This window comes from Neodiprion fabricii, chromosome 7 (assembly GCF_021155785.1).
Source record: "Neodiprion fabricii isolate iyNeoFabr1 chromosome 7, iyNeoFabr1.1, whole genome shotgun sequence".
Taxonomy (NCBI): domain Eukaryota; kingdom Metazoa; phylum Arthropoda; class Insecta; order Hymenoptera; family Diprionidae; genus Neodiprion; species Neodiprion fabricii.
Window position 1 is genome coordinate 11756536 of NC_060245.1, and position 22894 is coordinate 11779429.

General features: G+C 37.8%; 1 protein-coding gene across 1 annotated transcript in view; it reads left to right on the forward strand.

Moving 5' to 3' along the window:
- LOC124186843 (regulating synaptic membrane exocytosis protein 1) overlaps positions 1-22894 on the forward strand; it is a 1552625-nt gene that overhangs the window by 785436 nt on the left and 744295 nt on the right. The window contains exon 7 of the mRNA XM_046578894.1: positions 2975-3173. Within this exon, the coding sequence (XP_046434850.1) occupies positions 2975-3173 (199 nt within the window). The remainder of the gene's footprint in view (positions 1-2974; positions 3174-22894) is intronic.

A 22894-nucleotide genomic window follows, 5' to 3' on the forward strand; every position in this document is an offset into this window, starting at 1 on the left:
TGCATAAGGCATGCCTGCAGAGCTATTGGTGCCTTGGATAAGGAATTTGAGAGAAGTCGTGAAACAAATAAAGCAAAGCACATGGTTGCGCACATGATGTAGAGATAACAAGGGATTTGACTGAGCAAGGATGCCAGGCTTGTATGATCAGGAAAGCCAAACGAGATTTGATGAAGGTTTCTTCGATGTTTTTTGTTTCAGAAATAAATTAGAAGAATGAAAAAAACGGGCACTCGAGACGCGTGCTAGTCAGTATGGCCGTGTCGCATCACGATATTGTGTCTTTGTTATATTTTGATCACCGGTTGTATGACGTTGATGGAACTTGTTTTGGTTGAATTTGTTTTGTTCTTGTTTAACTTGGTTACTTCTTTTAGAATAATTTTCAAACAATTTGAATAAAGTTGTGTTGTTCCGTGCCTTTGCGGTTTACAATTAAATAAATTGTGTTAAACTCTTTATTTTACTCTTTATATCTGACATATATATATACAAATATCTGACCCTTTACTGCCTTCCCTCCCCCCTCCCAACCAAATCAAAAATTGGGCATTGGCGCGCGAAACGCGCAGGGGGCGAAACCCCCCTAGTATATACATATATTATACAGCGTAGTCCATTTAAGTTGACACAACAGAATATCTCGAGAACCAACCATTTTAGAGAAAGATGTTTGGAATAAAAGTTTCATGGTTCAAAGAGGGAAAAACATTGTGCCATCGTAGTTCTGATTTCGTGAAGGTTTACAAGGTCATTTGGAGGTCAATATTGTTTTTTTGAATAGGAACATGTACTTTTTCACAGATTTGCATTTTACATATGAAAATGAAAAACTTTTATTCCAAACTTTTTTTATACAACATCAATTTTTCAATTTGAAAACAGCTAGCATACAACGTAATAGCGTTATGAATGTTTCTTCCGGATTCGTCATAGATCCAAATCATTTCAGTTTTTTCCGCGATGGTTAAATAATCCATTATGATGAGACTAGTTATTAGAGAAGTTAATTCGTATTCATAACGTACAGGTAAATACTGGAAAGTTTCTCAGTCATACATTTCTCGTTCTTGAAACTCATTCCTAAATTGGCATTTATTACATGTCTACAATTATTGTATTATTGAATGTCAACAGATACGAGAGTAGATCTCGTGCCTTCATGGAATGAAAACAAAAACATAGGCAGATTAATACATTAGCCTGCTTGGTCACCAGATCTTCCTACTAGCTATTTTATTAATTTTGTGATACCTTGAAAAATTGATACCATACAAAAAAAGTTTGGAATAAAAGTTTTTCATTTTTATGTGTAAAACGCAAATCTGTGAAAAAAGTACATTTCCCTATTTAAAAAAACAATGTTGACCTCCAAATGACCTTGTAAATCTCCACCAAATCAAAAGTACGATGGCACAGTGCTTTTCCCCCTTCGAACCATGAAACTTTTATTTCAAACATGTTTCTATAAAATGCCTGGTTCTTGAGACATTCTGCTGTGTTAACCTAAATGTACCACCGTGTATATCTGAATTACTTATCTTTCCCATATGATTATTTTAACCAATCTCAAAACACCCGAATTGATTTTTATAATACCAAAAAAAATTTAGTTTCCGTAATGAAACATTTTTACGCAAGATTCAGTGTAAGACCTCGTTTTTTCCTGTTTTAAAACTTTTTTGTTTTATTTCATCAATCGTTTTTTCTATTTTCAAACATGTTACAAATAAATTGTAATACATATCGCATCGCTGATTTCATTGCTGATTTTTAAATTGTCTCGTAGTACTGAAATACACTCACGATTTTTTTCAAATTTATTTCCACTTTTTATGAAATATAATATTTCAAAAAATAATGTAAAAAAATTGAAAAAAAAAATCCTTAGTTCTGTGTTCTAAAACTAGAGAAACGATTCAAAAAATCAGTGATCAAATTGGAGATGTGGCACGTGTTAAAATATATTTTGAACAGGTATGAAAATAAGTGATTAAATAAATATGAGATGATAAAAAAAATACAAAAAATCGAGATCCCACTCTAAATCTTGCGTGAAAATGTTTCATTTCGGTAAGCAAATTTTTTGTGTCATCTCATGAAAACCAATTTAGATGTTTTTGAGATGGCTGTGAAAAATCGTAGGGTAAAGACAAGTGATTTTAACAAATGTGAAAAAATTGTTAGAAGCTTTTCAATGGTTCTACCAACGTGAAAAAAATCCTTGATGAGATTAAAAAATGTCGTAGTCAACCGTTTATTGACTTGTCGTGGAAAGTGAATGTATGGGGTAAAGGGTTAAATCTTCATAAGTATAAGGATATATAGATGGGGTAGAGTTAAATATTGCATTCCTTTCAAGCGACGACGCCGGCGAGATATCTCTATAACGTAGAAAGTGCAGTAACTCGAGCATAGCGACGCCAAACTAGCCTCGCGCGGTTGCGTATGTGTTGCGCAGGTGTGTGTGCACGCCCGGTGTGCTAGACGAGCGGGCAGAAAAAGAACAGACAGATTCGTCTAGAGAGCGATAAGGTACTGGCTCTTGCCCTCGTTAATCAACCGAGTTTGTACCAAGAGAATAAACGTAGACTCTCTCATCAAAGCACCTGGAACTTCAATTCCTTCGTCCACTCTTCCAAATACTCCCAGCTACGCAAGTTACAGCAGAAAGATATGTACATAAAAATATGTTAATATGTGTGCAATAAATTTAGGGACTCTGAAGGTTCGACAGTCAAAGTTTCAATGGAATTATCAAAGATGAGGTCTAAACTCAATTGTCAAGTTAAATTAGAAGGTGCGACATATTCGGAAGTTGTTCCAGGGTGTGATTGTTGCGTGAACCTTCTATCCGGGTGTGAATCTTTCCGCAATGTTACTACCCTCAATGGCCTTAACCTCGCTTATCAATATTACCATTTATGTGGTGGTGTCCCTTCTATCGACCGTTAACCATATTCTAATTTTATAGTTTCGAAAGGTTGCAGGAGAGCGTTGTGAGGAGCTCAGGTGGGAGCGGGAGCTAGAATGGCGAAGCAAGTCGAGAAGTGGATCACCGGAACGACGCCACGGTGATCACAGAGGTGACAGAGGCGATAGAGCCGTGCCGGCCGATAGAATCGAGAGAAACGACTGGGGTGAAAGGCTCTCCAAGCAAACTCCATCCGCAGGTGAGTTTGGTGTCACAAGTGTAACTTCCTATGCTGAGACACAGAATCAGGCAGATCGAACAACTCTCATGCCCATTTCTTCCCATTCATTATCTCCCTTAAGTTAAATGTTGAATGATTTATCAGCAAATTAATTAATAACGAGCTTTGATACCCTTACTCGCTAAAGCTCGTTCAGGGTCAGTACGCACAGTAAAACTGATTTTACTGCACGTACGCTTGCTACGATCGCTCACTCGATTGGATAAGCATTACTTTCAGTGGTTTACCAGATATTCAAGAAATAGTAAATTATAATTGACCACCGGTAATTTTGCTCGTATATATATCGTACCATCAACTGCTAAAAAGTTGGTGTGTCACGATATATCTCGCGAGCATTGTTGTCGTTTTATTCGTCCTGTGATTGGTTGCTGGGCTATGTACCATGTTCAGAGTCCCGCTGTCAGTTTGACAGTTGCGTATGTACGTGGGTGGTCCATGCTTCCGTCGAAATGACGATATACGAGAATTCCATTTTCGGAGTCTCGCTGTCAGTTTGACCATGTACGGAGTCTTGCTATCAGCTTGCCAATCACCTATGCGTCAGTTGGAACAAAGTATATGTGTAATTATTTGCGACACTTAGTTGAAATCTGTGCAGTCAATTGCAGAATCCAGAATGGAAATTATTGAAAATTTCAATCGGGTACTGTTACCTTCTTATGCAAATAGTTTGAAATACATAGAGTGTTTCGTACACAGTAATAAGCAGAAATCTAAGAGTTCGCAAATTGGCGCAGTCGTATGGTCACCAATCTAAAAATGTGTCACCAACGCTGCAGCGCCGACGAGCAGCCACTCGCGCGCGTGAGCGTGCGTCTCCGTTACCCAGTATTATATAAAGCAATCGCCGCCGCCGTCGTGTCGATAATCTTCTACATTCAACCTTCGATTTATGACCTTCTATCGATCTTCAACCTTTGTGACGTTTATGCTCTTATCGGTACGCCGATTTAACTCCTTACCCTACGCATATACCATTGTACATGTGAAAATTTAACACTTCACCTTGCGTATATAACCACATACCTATGTAGATTCACTCCCTTATCCTAAGTTTATGCCTACATGGCTTTGAAAGTGTAACTCACTACACTCTTGTATCAAGACATTTAGACCGGACCCGGCCGGTCATCAAAATGATATAAAAAAGTCGTAATTATTTTTTCGCGAGAAAAATTGGTAGAGAGTGCAAATTCGAAGTTCAGGTGGCTAGGTGGTGTAGTGGAGTAAGTCGGTAAAAGTTCATCCCACTCCGGGTCCAACCTTGAAAATTTTTATATCTGACGTAGGATTATTAAGAATTTTTTCAAATTTTTAATTTAGGTCGGTCGATAAAATTATTTCTAAAAATTGTCGCAAATTCAAATTCAGTCAAAAGAAAAAAAAAAAAAAACAGAGCATCTTTTGAACTAAGAACAATCATAGAAAAAATTACGCACCAAATCTAATGGGTCAAGGGTAAAACGCAGGTTGAATTGGCGTGGAATCCCCCATATATATATATATATATATATATATATATATATATATATATATATATAAGTAGTTCCATTGGTTTTCGAAAAATTTCTCGGGAGGGGTCCACCGATGTTAATGTCACTCAGTAATCTTAAAGTACCTTATAAAGTATCCCCACACACTAAATTTTAGCCCTCTAGATGTCTCGGGTCAAGCGAAATTGTTTTTTTAAGGTGTAAAAATCACCATTTTTAGCCTATTTTCAAGAGTTTGATTCTCATAAACTTCAAACTCAACCCGAATAATTTGCATTAGATTTCGTCTATTACATCATTTAGTATGTGGAAAAACATATTATAGACTCCCAAACTATTTAGGCTTTATTTATAACAAAGTTAAACAAAATAAAAATTTCTGTATAATGACTATTTTCAAATGGCCACAAAAAATTCAATTCTCAACCAATTTGCTTCTACAAGGTCTCACATTAAAGTTAATTTGCAACCAGGAATCGGCAATATTTCATTTCAAAATTTATGACTTTTCAAAAATCGCTTACTTTGACCTCTGAGTACGCCTTTATGACAACTCAATTTAGGAGGGTGTAGTGTTTTATGTCTAGAACAATCTTTCAAATGGATTTTCTTGGCCCGAACTTGTGCAATTTTCTATAATTTTTTAAATATTCGTAAAACCAATGAAAATCATTATTGACAAATTAAATATTGAAGTTGCTTGTTTCTTTTTTCATTGCTTCTTCTACTTTCAAAGTAAGCGATTTTTGAAAAGTCATGAACTTTGAAATGAAATATTGCCGATTCCTGGTTGCAAATTAACTTTAATATGAGACCTTGTAGAAGCAAATTGGTTGAGAATTGAATTTTTTGTGGCCATTTGAAAATAGTCATTTCACAGAAATTTTCATTTTGTTTAACTTTGTTATAAATAAAGCAGCAATAGTTTGGGAGTCTATAATATGTTTTTTCACATACTAAATGATGTAATAGAAGAAATCTAATGCAAATTATTCGGGTTGGGTTTGAAGTTTATGAGAATCAAGCTCTTGAAAATAGGCTACAAGTGGTGATTTTTACACCTTAAAAAAACAATTTCTCTTGATCTGTGGCATCTAGAGGGCTAAAATTTGGTGTGTGGGGATGCTTTATGAGGTACTTCAAGATTACTGAGTTTCATTAAAATCGGTGGACCCTTCCCGAGAAATTGTTCGAAAACTAATGGAACTACTCATATATATGTGTAGTAAGATGGTCTTGATTTACAATGATGTCGAAATTTCGTGTGGAAAAGGCGGAAAAAGTTTTAAAAAAATTCAAAAAAAGTACGCGCTACCTGGAACCTATGGATCACCTCAAAGTACTGCCTTCAAGATACTGAATTTTCCAAGGTAATTCAAATGGGAACTTGGCTTCACTGCATTATTATTTTTTTTCCTACCTTGATAATGCTCTGAAAAATCTAAAATTTGGTGCGAGTCTTCCCTATAGTCCTAAGTATGCGCAAAACTTGGGAGATATCTAGCGATAAAATTTTCGAAATCCCAGCACGCCAAAGGTGTGTTTCAAAGCCGGTGATCATAATTTAACGAAATAAATGAAATTATAAATAACTTCATACTACTCAATATATTCTTATGAGTTTTTCGGAATAATACTCACCATATAACGGTGAAATTGAGAATATATTGAATAACTGTTGCATTAAATATCACCAGGGGTATCTTTAATGATCGAACTTACAATTACATTTTTTTTTAATATTGTTTTTAATCACACAACAACGGTACAATCATAGTGTCCGTATTTCTATAAATCCTTCAGCATGGATATTTTTTTATCCATCTACTCGGATACAATAAGCGAAATACATTATTTCATGACATTATGTTTTGATAAAATTTGATTAGACCCGTGTATTAATTTTATTGCTCTCTATGCAGTATCGTTAACAACTTTCAAATTTTTCACCATCTAAAGGCCCATTTCGTCACTATTGTTATTATTTGACCACTATGTTTGATCGCTCTTTAAAAAATCATTATTGATGTTAAAACGTTCGAAAAATTTGCCGGTTTCACATGAAATAAATGACTCTACAGTTAAATCCCTTAAACTTTTGCTGTCACATACTTTCACTCGTTTCGGACATTCTATAGCATCGTCGATAATGCTCAGCCTAGACACCGTATGTCTTTTCATGATATCGGACAAGACATCGTCGTAAAAGGCCATTGCAGCAACTGCTCGATTCAAGTACCACAAATGATTCTTGAATTTGTTTAATGATACTTCAGAAATCCTTTTGTCCAATAATATGTAATCGCACCATTTTTTTAAATATATTTATGACTGTACAAAAGCCATACATCAAATTACAGATTTTTCGAAACATTATAAAGGTAGTGAAAAAAAATAATAATGCAGTGAGCTCGAGTTCCCTTTGATCTACGTTGGAAAATTCCCTGCCTTAAAAGCAGGACTTTGAGTTGACCGACAGGCTTAAGGTTGCTTAAACTTTTCAAGAATTTTTTGCAAGCTTTTTTGGCTTTATCTGCACATAATTTCAGAAAAAACCGAAATGAGAAGCAACTCAATATATATAATATACATCATAATGTATCTGGTGAATCTTGACGGCCCGTTAATAATGTTGCTCTTGGATATTGAAAGTTCGGAAAATATATTATCACAATATACATATACATGAATACATAATTAGCTTTATGCTAGTGCTCTTGTTAGGATCAGTAACTCGATTGGGTAAGCGTTTTCAATTGCATTTAAACTCAAATAGGTAAATCTTTTGAAATCTTTCAACTTCTTAACATGAGCGATGACGTTGGAGTGTACAAAAAATGGAGCCGATAAATGTGATTATTCTACTTTATTTACGAATAAAAATGCTTTATTTATCAAGACAATATCATTTCTTACAAAAATCAACATTTGGTCTACACGATGGTGACCGACAAACCAAACCCTGTTAGTACATGAGTCTCTTTGAACTCACAAATTGGTGGCCGTTTTATGGCCTTATATACGCCTTATTTATAATTACATAATGAATGTATTTTCAGTCTGAACTAACAATATTACTAGAAAAAAATTATTATAATAAAAACTGGAATCTTGAAATTTTTTTACTCAATCTTCTGTCGGTATTTTATTTTTTATATTTTTCTGTGTCATGTAAATTTCTGATTCTGTAGTTCACACGATAGGTAAAGATACTCAGAATATGTTGTGAGAATTTCAAAGCGATCTGAACCTTCGTTCAAGAGTTAGAACTTTCACAAGGTTCAAAAAGTAAATCGTGGAAAAACGGCTTTGAAGTTGGTGGTCGGGCGCGCCGCGTGGTATCTATTATAAGTGCAATTTTATCTTATTTAATAGCCTCCTGCGCAATATGTGGGGCCAAAATTTACAATTACATTGCCATGTGCGCGGTCAATATCTACATCTACATTTTTTTTTCTTTCTTTGATGCCATTAGCCTGAACGGTTATGAAAATTTTAAGCTTTACAGAATTGAAAAAATCCAAAGATTGAGATAAGGTTTTTACGCTCTAAATGCTGTAACTTTAACAATTTTTGGAATTTTTCAATTCTGTTGAAGCTTTGAATATTCCTAATCAGGCTAATAGAATTGATTTTCGTTTTTATATTTCGCGTAAGGGAGAGTGGGGTTTCCTGTGATGCGGGGCACCCTGTTCCACCACCCATATCTCGTTTGCCTCTCGTGGCAGAATTTTATACTATTAACATATCATTCGTTGTCTAAAATCTGTCAAGTCGATCCTATTTTTACACAGTAAAAAGTTGACGTCATGCAGAAAATCAACAAAATAGAACCAGGCCTTCCGTAGGCTGGCTTTTGTGCCTAGTATAATCTGTCTTTCTATCCATTGCCGTTGAGTTTTTGTGAGAATCTTCTCATACATCATTAGCTATACATGAAGCTGAGTGCGAGTATGAGTAACATAACCTGAAAATGGTTCTTCTGTTAAATAATAATTAAAACATTATCAACAAGCAGTGGGGTACATTGTGGCAAAATTTTATGGGGCTCGTTGTGCCAATCGTTTGGTGTAGTTCATAAATATGCTTTTATGTCTCACGTATTCGAGTTGAATGACATAAACCTAAATCTCAGCAGACATGGTCCGAAATAGGAAAAAGAAATCTGACCGAAAAGTCATCGACGCTGCTACGATGGAGGCTGGTGCTCGAAAAGTTCGTTCCGCTGCAGCAGCATTAAGAATCAACAGAATGACTCTACAGCAATACGTCACTAAATACAAGAAACTTCCAACAGATGCACGGCAGGGCATGAAGTTCTCTCCAAATTTCCTGATCTGAATTATTTTCTCAGAAGCTATCGAGCTAGAGTTGAGAAATTATTTGCTCACCGCATCGAATATGCATCATGGCTCGATTCGTAAACAAGTCATGCCCTTAGCATATCAATTAGCTATTGCTAATAATTTGAATTGTCCAGAGTCGTGGCATCACAAAAAATTAGCAGGTGTAGATTGGTTTTTCAATTTCATGAAAAAATTTCCAGATCCATCACTCAGAAAACCAGAAGGGACCAGTCTAGCTCGGTCAAGTAGTTTCAATAGAAATACAGTTAACCTGTTCTATGATAATTTAGAAGCAGCGTACAAGCAGCTGGGAAATGATGTGTCACCTGCTTTCATTTAAAACCCGAACGGAATTGCATTAACAGTTCACAATCCACCGAATGTAATTGCACGGAAGAGTAAGAAGCAGGTTGGTCAAATGACGTCTGGTGAACGTGGAACTGACAAGTCACAGCGTGTTGTTTTAATTGCTGCGAATGGAAGTCAATCCCTCCATTCTTAATATTTCCAAGAAAAAATTTCACATCGCATATGCTCCATGGTGCTCCGCCAAGTTCTAAGGGAGCTGCGAATCAAAGTGGTTGGATGAACGGTGAAGTATTTATCGATACCTGGAAACATTTTCAAAAATATGCTTGAGCATTCGTAGACCGCAAAGTCCTGCTGGTTCTTGATAACCACGATTCTCACATCATGATCAGTTTCAATTTTTGGGAAGACAATGGAATTATCCTGTTGACCCCACCACCACATACTTCAAACAAGCTTCAACCGCTGAATCGTACGGCTTACAAGTCATTGAACAATTCCTTTCACACAGCCTGCAATGAATGGATGATAACCAACCCAGGAAAATCTACATCTATTTATCAGATTGCAGAACTTTTTGGTATCGCCTATCCGAAGGCATTTACTGTTCGAAACGTGACGAATGGATTCGAATCGACATGTATTTGGCCGTTGAATTGCGATCTATTTCATGACGATGAATACCTGTGCTCGTATGTCACCGATCGACCTGCTCCTACCATTGAAACGAATCAGGCCCTAAGCATAGATTGAAATATCAATAATACTTTAAGTAATGTTAATAAGAATGATGTGAATAATAATAATGTTAATGAATTCATGGATTTGAGTACTAGTTTTGATGTTGATGATCCATTTGCTTTTGATGCAGTTGATGTAGTACCTGCAAGCTCAGTAAGTGATGGGAATCAAACTGATCCTGCTCATCACGTATCGAACTCGCTCGTTGCTCCATTGGTATCTGATATCGTAACAGCTCTTGAAAATTGTATTGAGCCGATTGTTCTCGACATTCCAGTTATAGCAGATGCTAAATTATCAGTTATTACCAGTGAAACTACTTAGGTTCCACAAGATTCACTGAAAGCTGAACTTGAAGCCAGAACTAAGTCAAAGATTGAATGTAAAAAAATAACCATATTGCCGCGAGATATAAAACCATTTCCAAAGGCTGAACCTCAGAAAAGAATCAACAGAAGACGTAAGAGTAGTGCGATACTAACTGATACCCCTTTGAAAGATACTCTATGTAATGAAATGAAAGCTGAAAAGTTTAAAAATGAATTGATAAAAGAAAAGAAGCTGCAGAAAAAGCCAAGCCAAGAAAGAATGTGCAAAAGACTCAAGTTAGATGATGACTTTGTCAGAGAAATTCCCGCTAAAAATTCAAAAGGCAAAGGAGTGAACAAGGAATCTTTACCGATCAAAGACGAGGAGCCAAAAGTTGTTGGAAAAAGAGGCCCCTCCAAGGAACAAAGGGATGCTGAAAATAAGGCATCTCCTTTTCAACGTGATAAACAAATACTTGAGCCTATTTGTTATTCAGTATCTGAATACGTTTCAGACTGCAGTGATGAATAATATTCATCATAGTATTAAATTTGAAGTTGCAATAAGAATAAAAACAATCTTCACCTGGATGAGTTTAAGGTCAAATCGCAAATGAATGTGTACTTATTAGTATTAAGTTTTTGTACGAAATAACTATCTCTAAATTGAATTGAATCAAATGAAAATGTACGAAAAAATTTTGCAGTGGGGATTTTTTCTTGGAGAAGATTCCGATAAGGGATTTTTAGAACGAGTATTTTGTTCAGGAAGAATAAATTCAGGGGGATTTAGGCCTGAACCCACAAATTATTTGTGAGTCATGGTAAACATCACCAGACATAAAAGTAAACTACTGAACATAAAGAAAAAGTAAAATTACAAGCACAACAAAATTGACGTGAATTCACGTATAATCTCAAACATAAACGTCAGTAATATTGGAATTCATGTTCATCAGAAGCGACCAAGTTGTAATAAAAAATCTGAAATGCAAGCTGTGAAAATATACATAAAATTTGGACTATACACGTTTATACACGTGAGAACACTACGTGCATCCTTTTTATTCTATACTCTAAAATATCATTACATAATATCACATCTGCCGGGTAGGCCGAACTACTAAAATGAGGCGAGATGAAAATTCTATGAAAATAGGGATGAGTCATTAGATACATGATCGTTTCCGCACATTCGATCCTGCTCACTTATCATGCGCAATATCCGTAGGTCATTGATGATTATTTTTGTTTTTGTTCTTTCTGGAAATATGTACAGCTGAAATACTACTTATTTAAATCATTTTAAAGAAAGCGAATAGGCAGCATATTTAGGAGTTTTTCATGCATAATTTTTCAATTTCAATGTGATTTTGGGTCTTCGCTATCGCTGTGATGTTGTCTTAGCTATTATCTGAAAACAATAATATAACGATTGTACTTTTGCGATTTTTCTCGATTTTTTCACACTTCATACAATGATTTTGATTGTCAATGTACTGAAGATGATTCGACTTGGAGAAGATCTTATACAATACTTTTCTTGAATGTGACAAAGTTTCGCCGTATCACACTCCTCATATTTTATCGGGATTCTGGAATCAAAAGTGACTCTACAGGCAACTGATTTCTAGAAACCAAACTGAAGTAACAGAAACAGTAATTCACAAATTCAATTATGTGAAATACTGACTGTGAGCATGCTGCTCACGTACAAACATACTGCTTACATACGAACATACTTTCCTGTCATATTAGTTAATACGATACGAGAGTTCTGGACCACAAGATGCCGGCGTACGAACGTGTCACCCCCCGATTCCTAGCTTACAATCGGTACGTTACCTGCGCGGAATAAGCCTTACTGACGGAGGTGCGACCGACCAGAGTACCATCAAATATGGCGCCATCTATATTATCGGTTAATTCTACCGATAGAAAGTGCGTTAATAAGATCTTGTGCTATGAAGCGAGCACACATTTTGAATTTTTGCCTTCAGATAAGAAGAGATTTTGAATTTTGAGATTGAAAAGGCTAAAATTTTCAGTTTTTGCCTTTGAATGGGCGGACATTCTGAATTTTTGCAGTAAGATGAATGAATATTTCGAATTTTGTCGTTTGATAGAGGACATTTTTTACCGACCGATGCGTTCACCATAGATGGCGCCACCTTCATCAGTCACTATCTTACCGATGGAAATGTTACCGACAGGAGCGTTAACATAGAGTGCCCCACCATCGCTGTTTTATCAGTTTGACTTGTTTTGTTTCTAGTGTCCACCACCGGATGACATCACCCCTGTCTCAACGACAGTTAATATATCACCGTGAAAGTGTTATAATAGGTTTGCCACAAGTGGTGCCCCCTCTGTGTCGATCAATCGTTGTTCCATCGGTCGTCTCTGCTCCGTTTTTGATGTCAGCCGCAAGATGGCCACGTTTTATAGCGTGGTGGTGGGGGAAATATGTTGTTCGAAAAATGGCTGTCGGATGCTTTGAATACATGTTTATACCCATCATAGAAATTTTTTTAATCTTCCTACGGAATTTCTGTCGAGCCTAGTATGGCGGAAAAATCATAGCGCCAGAAAGTTGTATTGTCAATCGATTAGTTAGTGTGAAAATTTCAGGCTCATGGAAAAAAAATTCTAGGAATTACGGTCTTCGAGGTGGTGTCAACATTAAACGAAATGGGGATGGTAGTGTCAATTGATGAATCTTCGTGAGATGGAGGAGATTCATTAAAAAATTTTCCTATGGAATGCGTGTCGAGACTTGGTTGGTGAATTGGATTGTATATAAGCCGTGATCTTATTCAGACGGTCACTTTGTTCTCATTGATTGCCGGTCGTAAGCTGCTCTCACTCGTTACAAAAAAAAGACCTCTTGGAAAATTGATGGATCTGGGAAAAATCAACCACGTCAGCTGTCTGGAGACTCAGCCACCGAAGAAGATGTCAGAACCATGAAATCGGTGGTGTATGGCGTCTCCGAGCTGAGACTGGTTGAAACGGAGTTGGGGGTTCATATTCTGGTGACAATAGAAAGAAAATTTAACGTCTTTTCACCGCTGCCAACCGCGAGGATTCCACAAGAAGATACGAATTAGCTGGTCAACATGTGCATTATGGCGGATGAAAATCGTATACAGTTGAAATATTAAGGTGATGAATTCCACAAGTGTGCCTTTTGATGCAGTTGTGTGCCATTGTTAATCCACGCAATTCCCACCGCTTCTGTGAAATTCATCCGCGCAGAGGATAAAAGCAGGGTGCTTTGATCGTCAGTCTTCTACCTACATTTCAGAAAATCGAGTGGAAGATCCCTCTGCGGTATGAAGATAATCGTAGACGTTATAACAGTGCGCTTATATCGTCTGTTATGGACCGCCATCTCGCCCTCAAATTATCATAAAAATCAGCAGCACCGAGAAGTCTCGGCACACGATATGGGCGAAATTATATGTATCTTAGAATATTTTCTCATCCTTTTTTGTTTTTAAATATCTGTTCCTATATCCCAAACCTCCCATCTTTGCCCATGGACGAGAGGGTTATACCCAATCATCACCAGAAAAGGAAGGCCAACGAGTCTGACCACCGCCGAGTTTGTTCAGCATTGAATGTCACAAGACCCGATATCTTGATTGAATCACAGGTTGATACTGAGTACCCTCTGTTACTTTACCGCACCAAGTTTGTGCATTGTTTGTTCTAGCCGACCTGGTTTGTGCAATGCCGTCAACGCAGTTAGTTCGTGAACTGTCGTTAACGCACCTAGTTCGTGCACTGTCGTCAACGCACCTAGTTCGTGCACTGTCGTCGACGCACCCAATTCGTGCAACCTTCTTGAGATCCTTTCCTGCACCTAGTTCGTGCACTCATCCAGGGCACAAAGTTCGTGCGACCTTCTTGAGATCCTTTCCTGCACCTAGTTCATGCACTCATCCAAGGCGCCTAGTTCGTGCAACCTTCTTGAAATCTTTTCCTGCACCTAATTCGTGCACTCCTCCAAGGCACATAGTTCATGCAACCTTCTTGAGATCTTTTCCTGCACCTAGTTCGTGCACTCATCCAAGGCACCCAGTTCCTGCAACATTCTTGAGTTCCTTTCCTGCACCTAGTTCGTGCAACCTTCCTGAGATCATTTCATGTGTACTATTTCCTTGAATTCTGGATATTGTCTACTTGAATTGGAAAATAACCAACTTGTGTCCACATATCTAGACGAACCTCCTTAAACAACAACGAACTAACACTGTTTCTTTACTTTTCAGATTCTTCCAATACCGACCTACTCACGCTACGTTATAACACCACTTTTACTCTTCCAATTGCATTAATTGCCTTATCTTAGGTCAGTTATTATAATTCTCTTTACAATATATCTTTTATTCTCGCAGACTCAGTTTGGTCCTTTAACCGAACCATCCGAGCCAATTCCTTGTTTTCGACCAGTATTTGTAATTCAATTTTGAAGTCTATCTTACCAGAAACAATAAAACTATTGGATTTGGTTCGAATATGATGTACAATGCAAAAAAAAAAATTCATAATAGTGATCACTATTCTGAAGACAAGGTTTGGAATTGGAGAAACATATTTTTCAGGGGTTCGAATTCAATTTTTAGATGAGAAAGAGATCTGAGACGTGGAACGACCGCATACTAAAAAAAATTGCAAAATTAAGATTAGCATGCGTATTTCAATTTCGTCCGAATGAGATGTATATCAACTCACATTCATATCCATACATTTGCACTAATTACGATCTATGATGGCGATATTCTGGGGATAGTCGATGATATAAAGAGCTACTACCCACGCTAAAAAGATTACTGTATGCATGTATATACTTAAAGCCCAGTTGGTTGCCAGCAAAAGGTTGTAAAAAAGTGAAACAATACATCGACATGTTGTAAATCATCTATATTAACGACGATCATATCACATAGTGCTTTAATAACCAAAAAATCGCGTGTTACAAATTATAAAGACCTTTATAAAATACTAAGTTTGCATTTGGCACTCATTTAAGACGAATAATCTAGGCATGTAATACGGAATGTTTTATAATTATGCCACTTTATTCGATGTAGTACCTATAAAAAATGCGAACGAAAATAACAAAACACGGAATTGTTTCAAAATACAAAAAGTGCACTCATCTAAGAGCAGAACAGTACTCGTACATACCGGGACAATCTCTTGAAACTATACATACTGTTGCTAATAATTTTCCAACTACTCATGTCTCGCGTCAAGCTCAGATTAGCTCTTTTCCGCAATACCCCGATGTTCCGTCACGTGATATTTCAGAAGTAGTTGAGCCTCCTGTTGCGTCGTCTCATCCTAGCGTGGGTATTCAGTCAGAGTTCTTTGCCTTTTTAAAATCGCCCGGTACTGTCAATGTTCTCTCTCCGCAGACTCAGAGCTCGTTTGGACTTAATCAGGTCTCTGTACCTGTCGCGAGTATTGTAGAGTTGCCCTCGAAACAATCGAATTTGAAGCCCGGTTCGTATGACGGTTCGTCTGCTTGGAGTCTATACGAACATCAGTCCAATATGATAGGTAAGGTGAATGGTTGGAGTCCGTCCCAGAAAGCAGCTAATTTGACAGCCTCTTTGTCCGGTCCAGCCTTGGCAGTTCTTTAATCGCTTTCAGATTCGGATTCTGAAAATTTCGACAGCATTTGTGCGGCTCTTAAACTTCGGTTTGGCGAAGAACATCTTTCCAAACTTTATTTCACACAGTTTAAAAATAGACGTCAAGGGCCCAAGGAAGATTTAACCTCTCTCGGAAATGACATCGAACGTCTCGCTCGACACTCCCTTATCGATTGTGCAGAAAAAGCTAGAGATCAGATAGCTCGGGCGAAATTCATAAATGCGATTCGGAATCCGGAGCTTCGGTATCATCTTAGGCTCCCAGCTCCAACTTCTCTACGTAAAGCAATTATTAAGGGCTTAGAATTAGAAGCCATCAATGAGGCAGATTTAGGTTCGCGTCAACTTCATCGATTAAGCCAAGCTGAACCTTCGGAAAATTCTTCGTCCCGTCCTCCAGTCAATCAGCGAAGCTCAGATTCTCTTCCAGGAAGGAAGAATAGTGATTTCTCTCGTTACAATAGATCAAACTCAAATCGGCCTGTTTCGGAGTGCAAGTTATGCGGCGTAAAGGGACATACCGCGAAGAATTGTTTCAAACTCGACCGTCAGTTGAAGACTGCGCAAGATTCGTGGCGCAATAATGCCTTCATGAGAGCACCCTCTAATCCGATTTGGGCAGCGCAACCTTCTGTTCCTCAGAATTCGGGAAACTAGCTACCGATGTTTCGAAAGGGCGGATATCATCGGTTTCTTCCAAGTTCCTTAGCCCTATTGCTTCACAGTTCGTGGTTAGAGGCCTGCGTCGTACCGGCCTATATGCTGAAGGTTCCGTTAACGGACTAGGTTATTTGTGAGTGACAGATACCGGAGCCGAAATTTCCGTTGTTCGTCCTGATATGATTTCGTCTCTTGCTTCAATTAATTCTTCTGTGTCTATTCGCACCGCTATCGGAGCAACTACTCCTGTCGTAGGTAAGATGGTCGTGCAGGTAACAGTAGCGGATTGTCTTCAATCCCCACATGAAGTTCTAGTAGCTGATATAGAAGATGAAGGCATTTTAGGCGTAGATTTTCGTTCCGCTCACAACTGCGTCATTTCTACCGGGGATTCGACTCTCCGTTCTGGTTACCGTAAAATCAACCTCAAAACGTCTAGGTATATTAACTCTTCTCAACGGAAAGAAACCCTCTCGTCTTTGCGGGTTTCAGAACATGCGTCGGACTCTTGAGTCGTTCCTTTTCATCTTACGGAACTCTTTACTAGGTCTTCTAAAGATTTACATATCGCTCAGAATAACAATCTCGTTTGCCTTTTTAACGGTTTTAAAGAGACTTTCGTTAGAGACTCTGCCGACATCGGAAGATGTACCATCGCTAAGCATTCAATAGATGTAGGTAATAACGCTCCGATTAAACAGGCTAGATGGCTTCCTTCAAATGGTCGCAGGGAAGTTGAAAAATTAGTAGAAGATATAAGAACAGCAGATGTTATTGAGCCGTCTTCTAGTCCGTGGGCTGCTCCCATTGTCTCAGTCAATAAAAAAGATGGTTCCAAGAGGGTTTGTATAGATTATAGGAGGTTGAACGAGGTCACCAAGAAAGATGCACATCCCCTTCCTCAGATGGGAGATACCCTTGATTTATTACCTGGTGCCCGTTGGTTCTCTATGATAGATTTACAGAGCGGTTATTGGCAAGTCGAAATGAATCCGTCAGATAAAGCGAAAATAGCTTTTTTCACAATGTTAGGTGGACTTTGGCAATTCAAAGTTATGCCTTTTGGCCTTTGTGATGCTCCAGCTGCCTTCGAAAGAGCGATGGAACTCGCCCTTCAAGGTCTCATTGGCAAGATTTGTTTAGTTTATCTCGATGACATTATCGTGTTTGGTAAGACTTTTGATGAAGAATTGGAAAATTTTAAGCAAGTTTTTAGTCGATTATTCCAAGCTGGTTTAAAAATGAATCCAAAAAAATGTCATTTTTTCAAAAAGGAAATAACTTTTTTCGGACACATGGTTTCAGCGAAAGGTGTTAGGACAGATCCTTCTTGAATAGAAAAGGTCTCGAATTGGCCTCGTCCCGATTCAAAAGAGAAAGTTCAAAGTTTCTTAGGACTTTGTACTTATTACAGACGTTTCGTTGAGGGCTTTGCTTCTATAGCGAGACCCCTCCATGCTCTTACACGAATTGAAGTTGTTTTTGATCGCACTTCCGAATGTGAAGGAGCCTTTGTTCTCCTTAAAAAATTATCAACTTCGTCGCCGATTTGAGCTTATTCCATCACGGATTCTCAATTCATCGTAGATACTGACGCTTTTCCCTGTGGTATAGGTGGGGTTTTGTCTCAAATTCAGGATAACCAAGAGCGCGTTATTAGTTATTTCAGTCGGGTCTCGTCTAAACCGGAACGCAATTATTGTGTTACCCGTAGGGAATTATTAGCAGTGGTAAAATCTATTCGCCATTTCCATCATTATCTTTATGAAAGGAAATTTTTGATTCGGACAGACAATGCTTCCTTAACTTTGCTTCTTTCGTTCAAATCACCTGAAGGCCAAGTAGCTCGATGGTTGGAGAGATTAGGTCAATATGACTTTGAAACTAAATACCGTCCCGGAGTTCTGCATGGTAATGCTGATGTACTTTCTTGTCGTCCGTGCGGGGACGATTGCAAACAGTGCTCTCGTTGAAATAAACAGCAAGACCCCTCGCTTAACGTTCGTCAAATTTCTCTCGTTGAAAATAAAGAAGAGTGGATCATCGCCCAGGAGAAAGATCCAGATCTCCTTCTAGTTAGGAATTGGAAATCCACAGAAGTTAGGCCTCAGTGGGAAAAAGTATCTTCTATGAGTCAGTCTTTGAAAATTTACTGGGTGCAGTGGGACTCTTTGTTTTTCCTCAATCAGTTGCTTCATAGGAAATGGGAATCACCTGACCCCAAGTTGGTACGTTGGCAGCTTCTGGTTCCTATAAAAATATAGCTGAGATTTTGTCAGCCTTTCATGATTGACCTGTCGGTGGCCATTTCGCTTCTAATAAGACTTTGGTTAGGATCAGAGAAAGGTATTTTTGGGCTCACTGCCGAGCTGACGTCGAAAATTGGTGCAGAACCTGCACGATTTGTTTAGCCAAGAAGGGACCTCGTGAAAAAGGGAAGAGCTCTCTTCAAATATATAACGTAGGAGCTCCATTTGAAAGAGTCGCAATGGATATCCTAGGCCCTCTTCCTCTTTCTAGGTCAGGAAATCGCTATGCCCTGGTAATAGCAGATTATTTTACAAAGTGGTTAGGAGTAGTCCCAATTCCGAATCAAGAAGCTAGCACCGTTGCTCGAGCTTTCGTTCGAGAATTCGTCTGTCGTTACGGAGCTCCTCTTGAATTATACACAGATCAGGGTCGAAATTTTGAGTCGAATTTGATGAAGGAGTTCCTTCAAATTTTAGGGATTGGAAAAACTCGTACCACCGCTTTGCATCCGCAGTCTAATGGAATGGTAGAAAGATTGAATACGACGCTTCTTCGTTATCTTTCTTCTTTCGTTGATCAGGATCAGAAAGATTGGGATGAGTGGATTCTCTAATTTTTTTTATCGCATCACTCTGCAATTCACGACACTACCGGTTTTTCTCCAGCTACGATGTTGAGAGGTCGGGATATTCTACTTCCGTCAGATTTAAAAAAGGGAGTCAATCCTTCTGTGGTTTCGTCCCAGGTGATTTTCAATTCCGTTTTCCGTCATAAATTGCACGAGGTTTATGAATTTGCTGGGGAAAGAATTCGTATAGCCTCCGAAAAGACTAAGGATCGTTATGACATCAGAGTTAGGAATTCGAAATTTGAGAAGGGAGATTCCGTTTGGTTATTTCAATTTCGTCGACAACAAGGGCGTTGCCCTAAACTCCAGAGTAATTGTGAAGGTCCTTATTTTATTGTTGATCGGATTAACGATGTTGTTTTCAGAATTAGACGTCCCCCTCGTACCAAATTGAAAAGTCGTTCATCTGGATCGTTCAGCTCCTTATCAGTCAAGGGCGACGTTTTTGTAGCTCTCTGTTTCATTTTTTTATGGTGATTTCACCCTATATAACAATACAATGCGCTTGCGCGAGTTTTATCGGCTGCTCGGGCAGGCCGGCCACTCCGAGTTTCAGCTGTCAAACTCTATTTCTGGCGGCGATGTAGTTCATACGAATTTTTGAGGTTTGAATCTCAAACAATCGAGGCAGTGACTCGGAAAATTGATGCTCATGCTCTTTGAAAATTGCCTTTATTCGACTCAAATAAGAAATCTGTTTGAATGTTGGGTGCTGAGAAGAAACACAGCAGGTAGGTGTAAAAACTTTATTTGATCGCATTTATTATTTCGTGCATTAGGAATAACAATGAAATTTTTTTCTGTCGACAGGTGATACGGCCGGAATAATTACATCTCTAATATTCACCGTTATCTGCCTATTCAATTTATCACAAGTACAAAGATCATCGCCACTTTCAAGCAACTGAGCAACTTTCTCACTCTCTTGTGATTTCATGCGGTAATATTGAATTTTATCAGTTTTGAAAATAGGACATTCAACCAAGCGTTCAAGAAATTTAAATATCACACTATCTGTAACAGAACTGTAAATCTTTCTTTTCTCGAGAATAGTTCAACAAAATTTACAAATAGTCGATAGTCAATGTATTTTTTCCGATCAATAAATTATTGCTACTACTATTAAGAGTTTTCCAATGATTATCAGAGTTTATGTCGCAAATTTCCAATGATGTTTGATTGAGTAAATGTAGGGAACCTAATACTTAAATTAAAAATTCAAGTAATGTTAGATTTATTAATATGATTTCTGTATTTCATGTTAGTGCGGTTCAAAAGAAAAAAAATCCAATTAGAAGCGTAGAACTCAAGAACGTAGATCACATCCTGTGACAAAAGTCGAAAATCAAGTTTCTCAAAATGCGCCTTAACGTCACAATTAGCTTCAAGGACAATCATGTTTTGGAGTATTGTCAGAAGATTACTACGAGAATATTATTGACTTGTCGGATTCAAGATTATGTCCCTTGATCCATCAAAATAAATAAATATCCAATTTTTAACGAAGGTCATGAAGATTTTTTTCCAAATAATGTAATGCGATACAATATTTTGTTCATAGTCTATCGAACATCACCTTGTAACAAGGATATTTGGAAAGAGTCCCTTTGTTGCAGGAACCATTATAAAATTATTGGTTTTCAATTCGTGCTACTGAATAACTTCTGCGTTTCAGGTTCCATTTCCAATCTCAAAATGAGATTTTTTTTGCTCCAGACAATGCTAATATGAAATGCAGAAATAATTGCGGTAAATGGAGATTCACAAGCTTTCAGTCTTAGCGTAGAACTCTATGACGAGTGTAAAATTGAATTTGGTTTCGAGTTATCGTGCAACTAGCTAGCCAGATGACACCGTCAACTAAGATTGAATTGAAAGACATTTCTAACTGAAGTTATTCAACAATTCTAGATTTAAATTGATTAAGTTAGCCTAGCAAAATTCAACCCTACAATCTAATTGAGGACTTGAAAAACTTTTTATGTGAATTTAATGCCAAAGAAAGTAGAAGTAAGCTTTAAAATATGACACCAGGTTAAATGGCATAAACCGGGCACAGAAAAACAAATTCGAACTCGCTGGTGATGAGAGATATTAACGACAACAGAGTCAGGGCGGCTAGGTGGTCTAGTGGAGTAAGGCTCCGTTCAAGCATCTTTAGACGCCAGGTTCGATTCCTGGCTTCGACGTTAATTTTTCGAAATCTCCAATTTTTCGAATTTACATTCTTTCAATAAATGGCATAAAGTTTGAAAAACAATGCTGGTCAACGATAATGCTTGAATCACAATGGTGCACAGAATGATTCCTCAGTAGCATGAATTGGCGGCAACGGTTAAGTAACAAACTTATCGCTATTGGCTCGATCAAAGTAAAATGATGGGATATTTAGCCATTATGATCTGTAGTATATCCCGCTCTTTAATTTTGCCTGAACTGATGTTAAGAAGGTGGCGATGGCCTGATGAAATTCACTCTGGAACCTGGTGTCTGACGGAACAATCAGGTTCGATTGTTACAATGATTGCACCGCTCGAGAAACCAGGATCCTTACCACCTAAACGTTTTGACCATCAGGTAAGGCATAATTTACCTCGAGTTAATCAAAGTTTAAATTTCGAGCCTGCTGAAAAAAAAAAACAATTTCATCATTGAGTCCATGTCAAAATATTGTAATTGTCAAAGAACACGTAATTAGGAATTTACCTACATGCTTCTATGCCTGACCAATATAGTTCCGCTGTGACAATGATTCATTTTGTACCTAAAAATATTAGAAGGTATTATTATCAGACAGGATCTTCTGGTATTTTTGGATACAACTAATTTCTAATGAAGTGCACAAAACATAAATCGTTAATGAGACGCATTTTTAAGCTTATGCAAATAAAGAATCTGTTCACAATAACCGTTATTTTTACTTACCTACCTCTGTTTGTCCAGACTCCTTGTTAATGACATTTCACATTGAATTTCAGATTTCTTTCAATAAATAACATCCAATTTCTGTATCATTTGATATTTGCGTCGGTTGAATATTTTCCGATATCGACCACGGTATTGCTGAACGATACTATTCTTCTGTGACAATTCACGCTACGTAAAAATAAACAGCAACATAACCTCAATCTGCGGTTTTATGCGCGAGAGATTTACAGCTCATGAGTCTTGTCTTATTTTGTGTGCGTTGGCCCCCTGCTCAGCAGACGAAAACATCGCCGCGGGGCGATTTTACCGACCAATGAGATTGAATTATTTGGCGCATGCGCATTGTA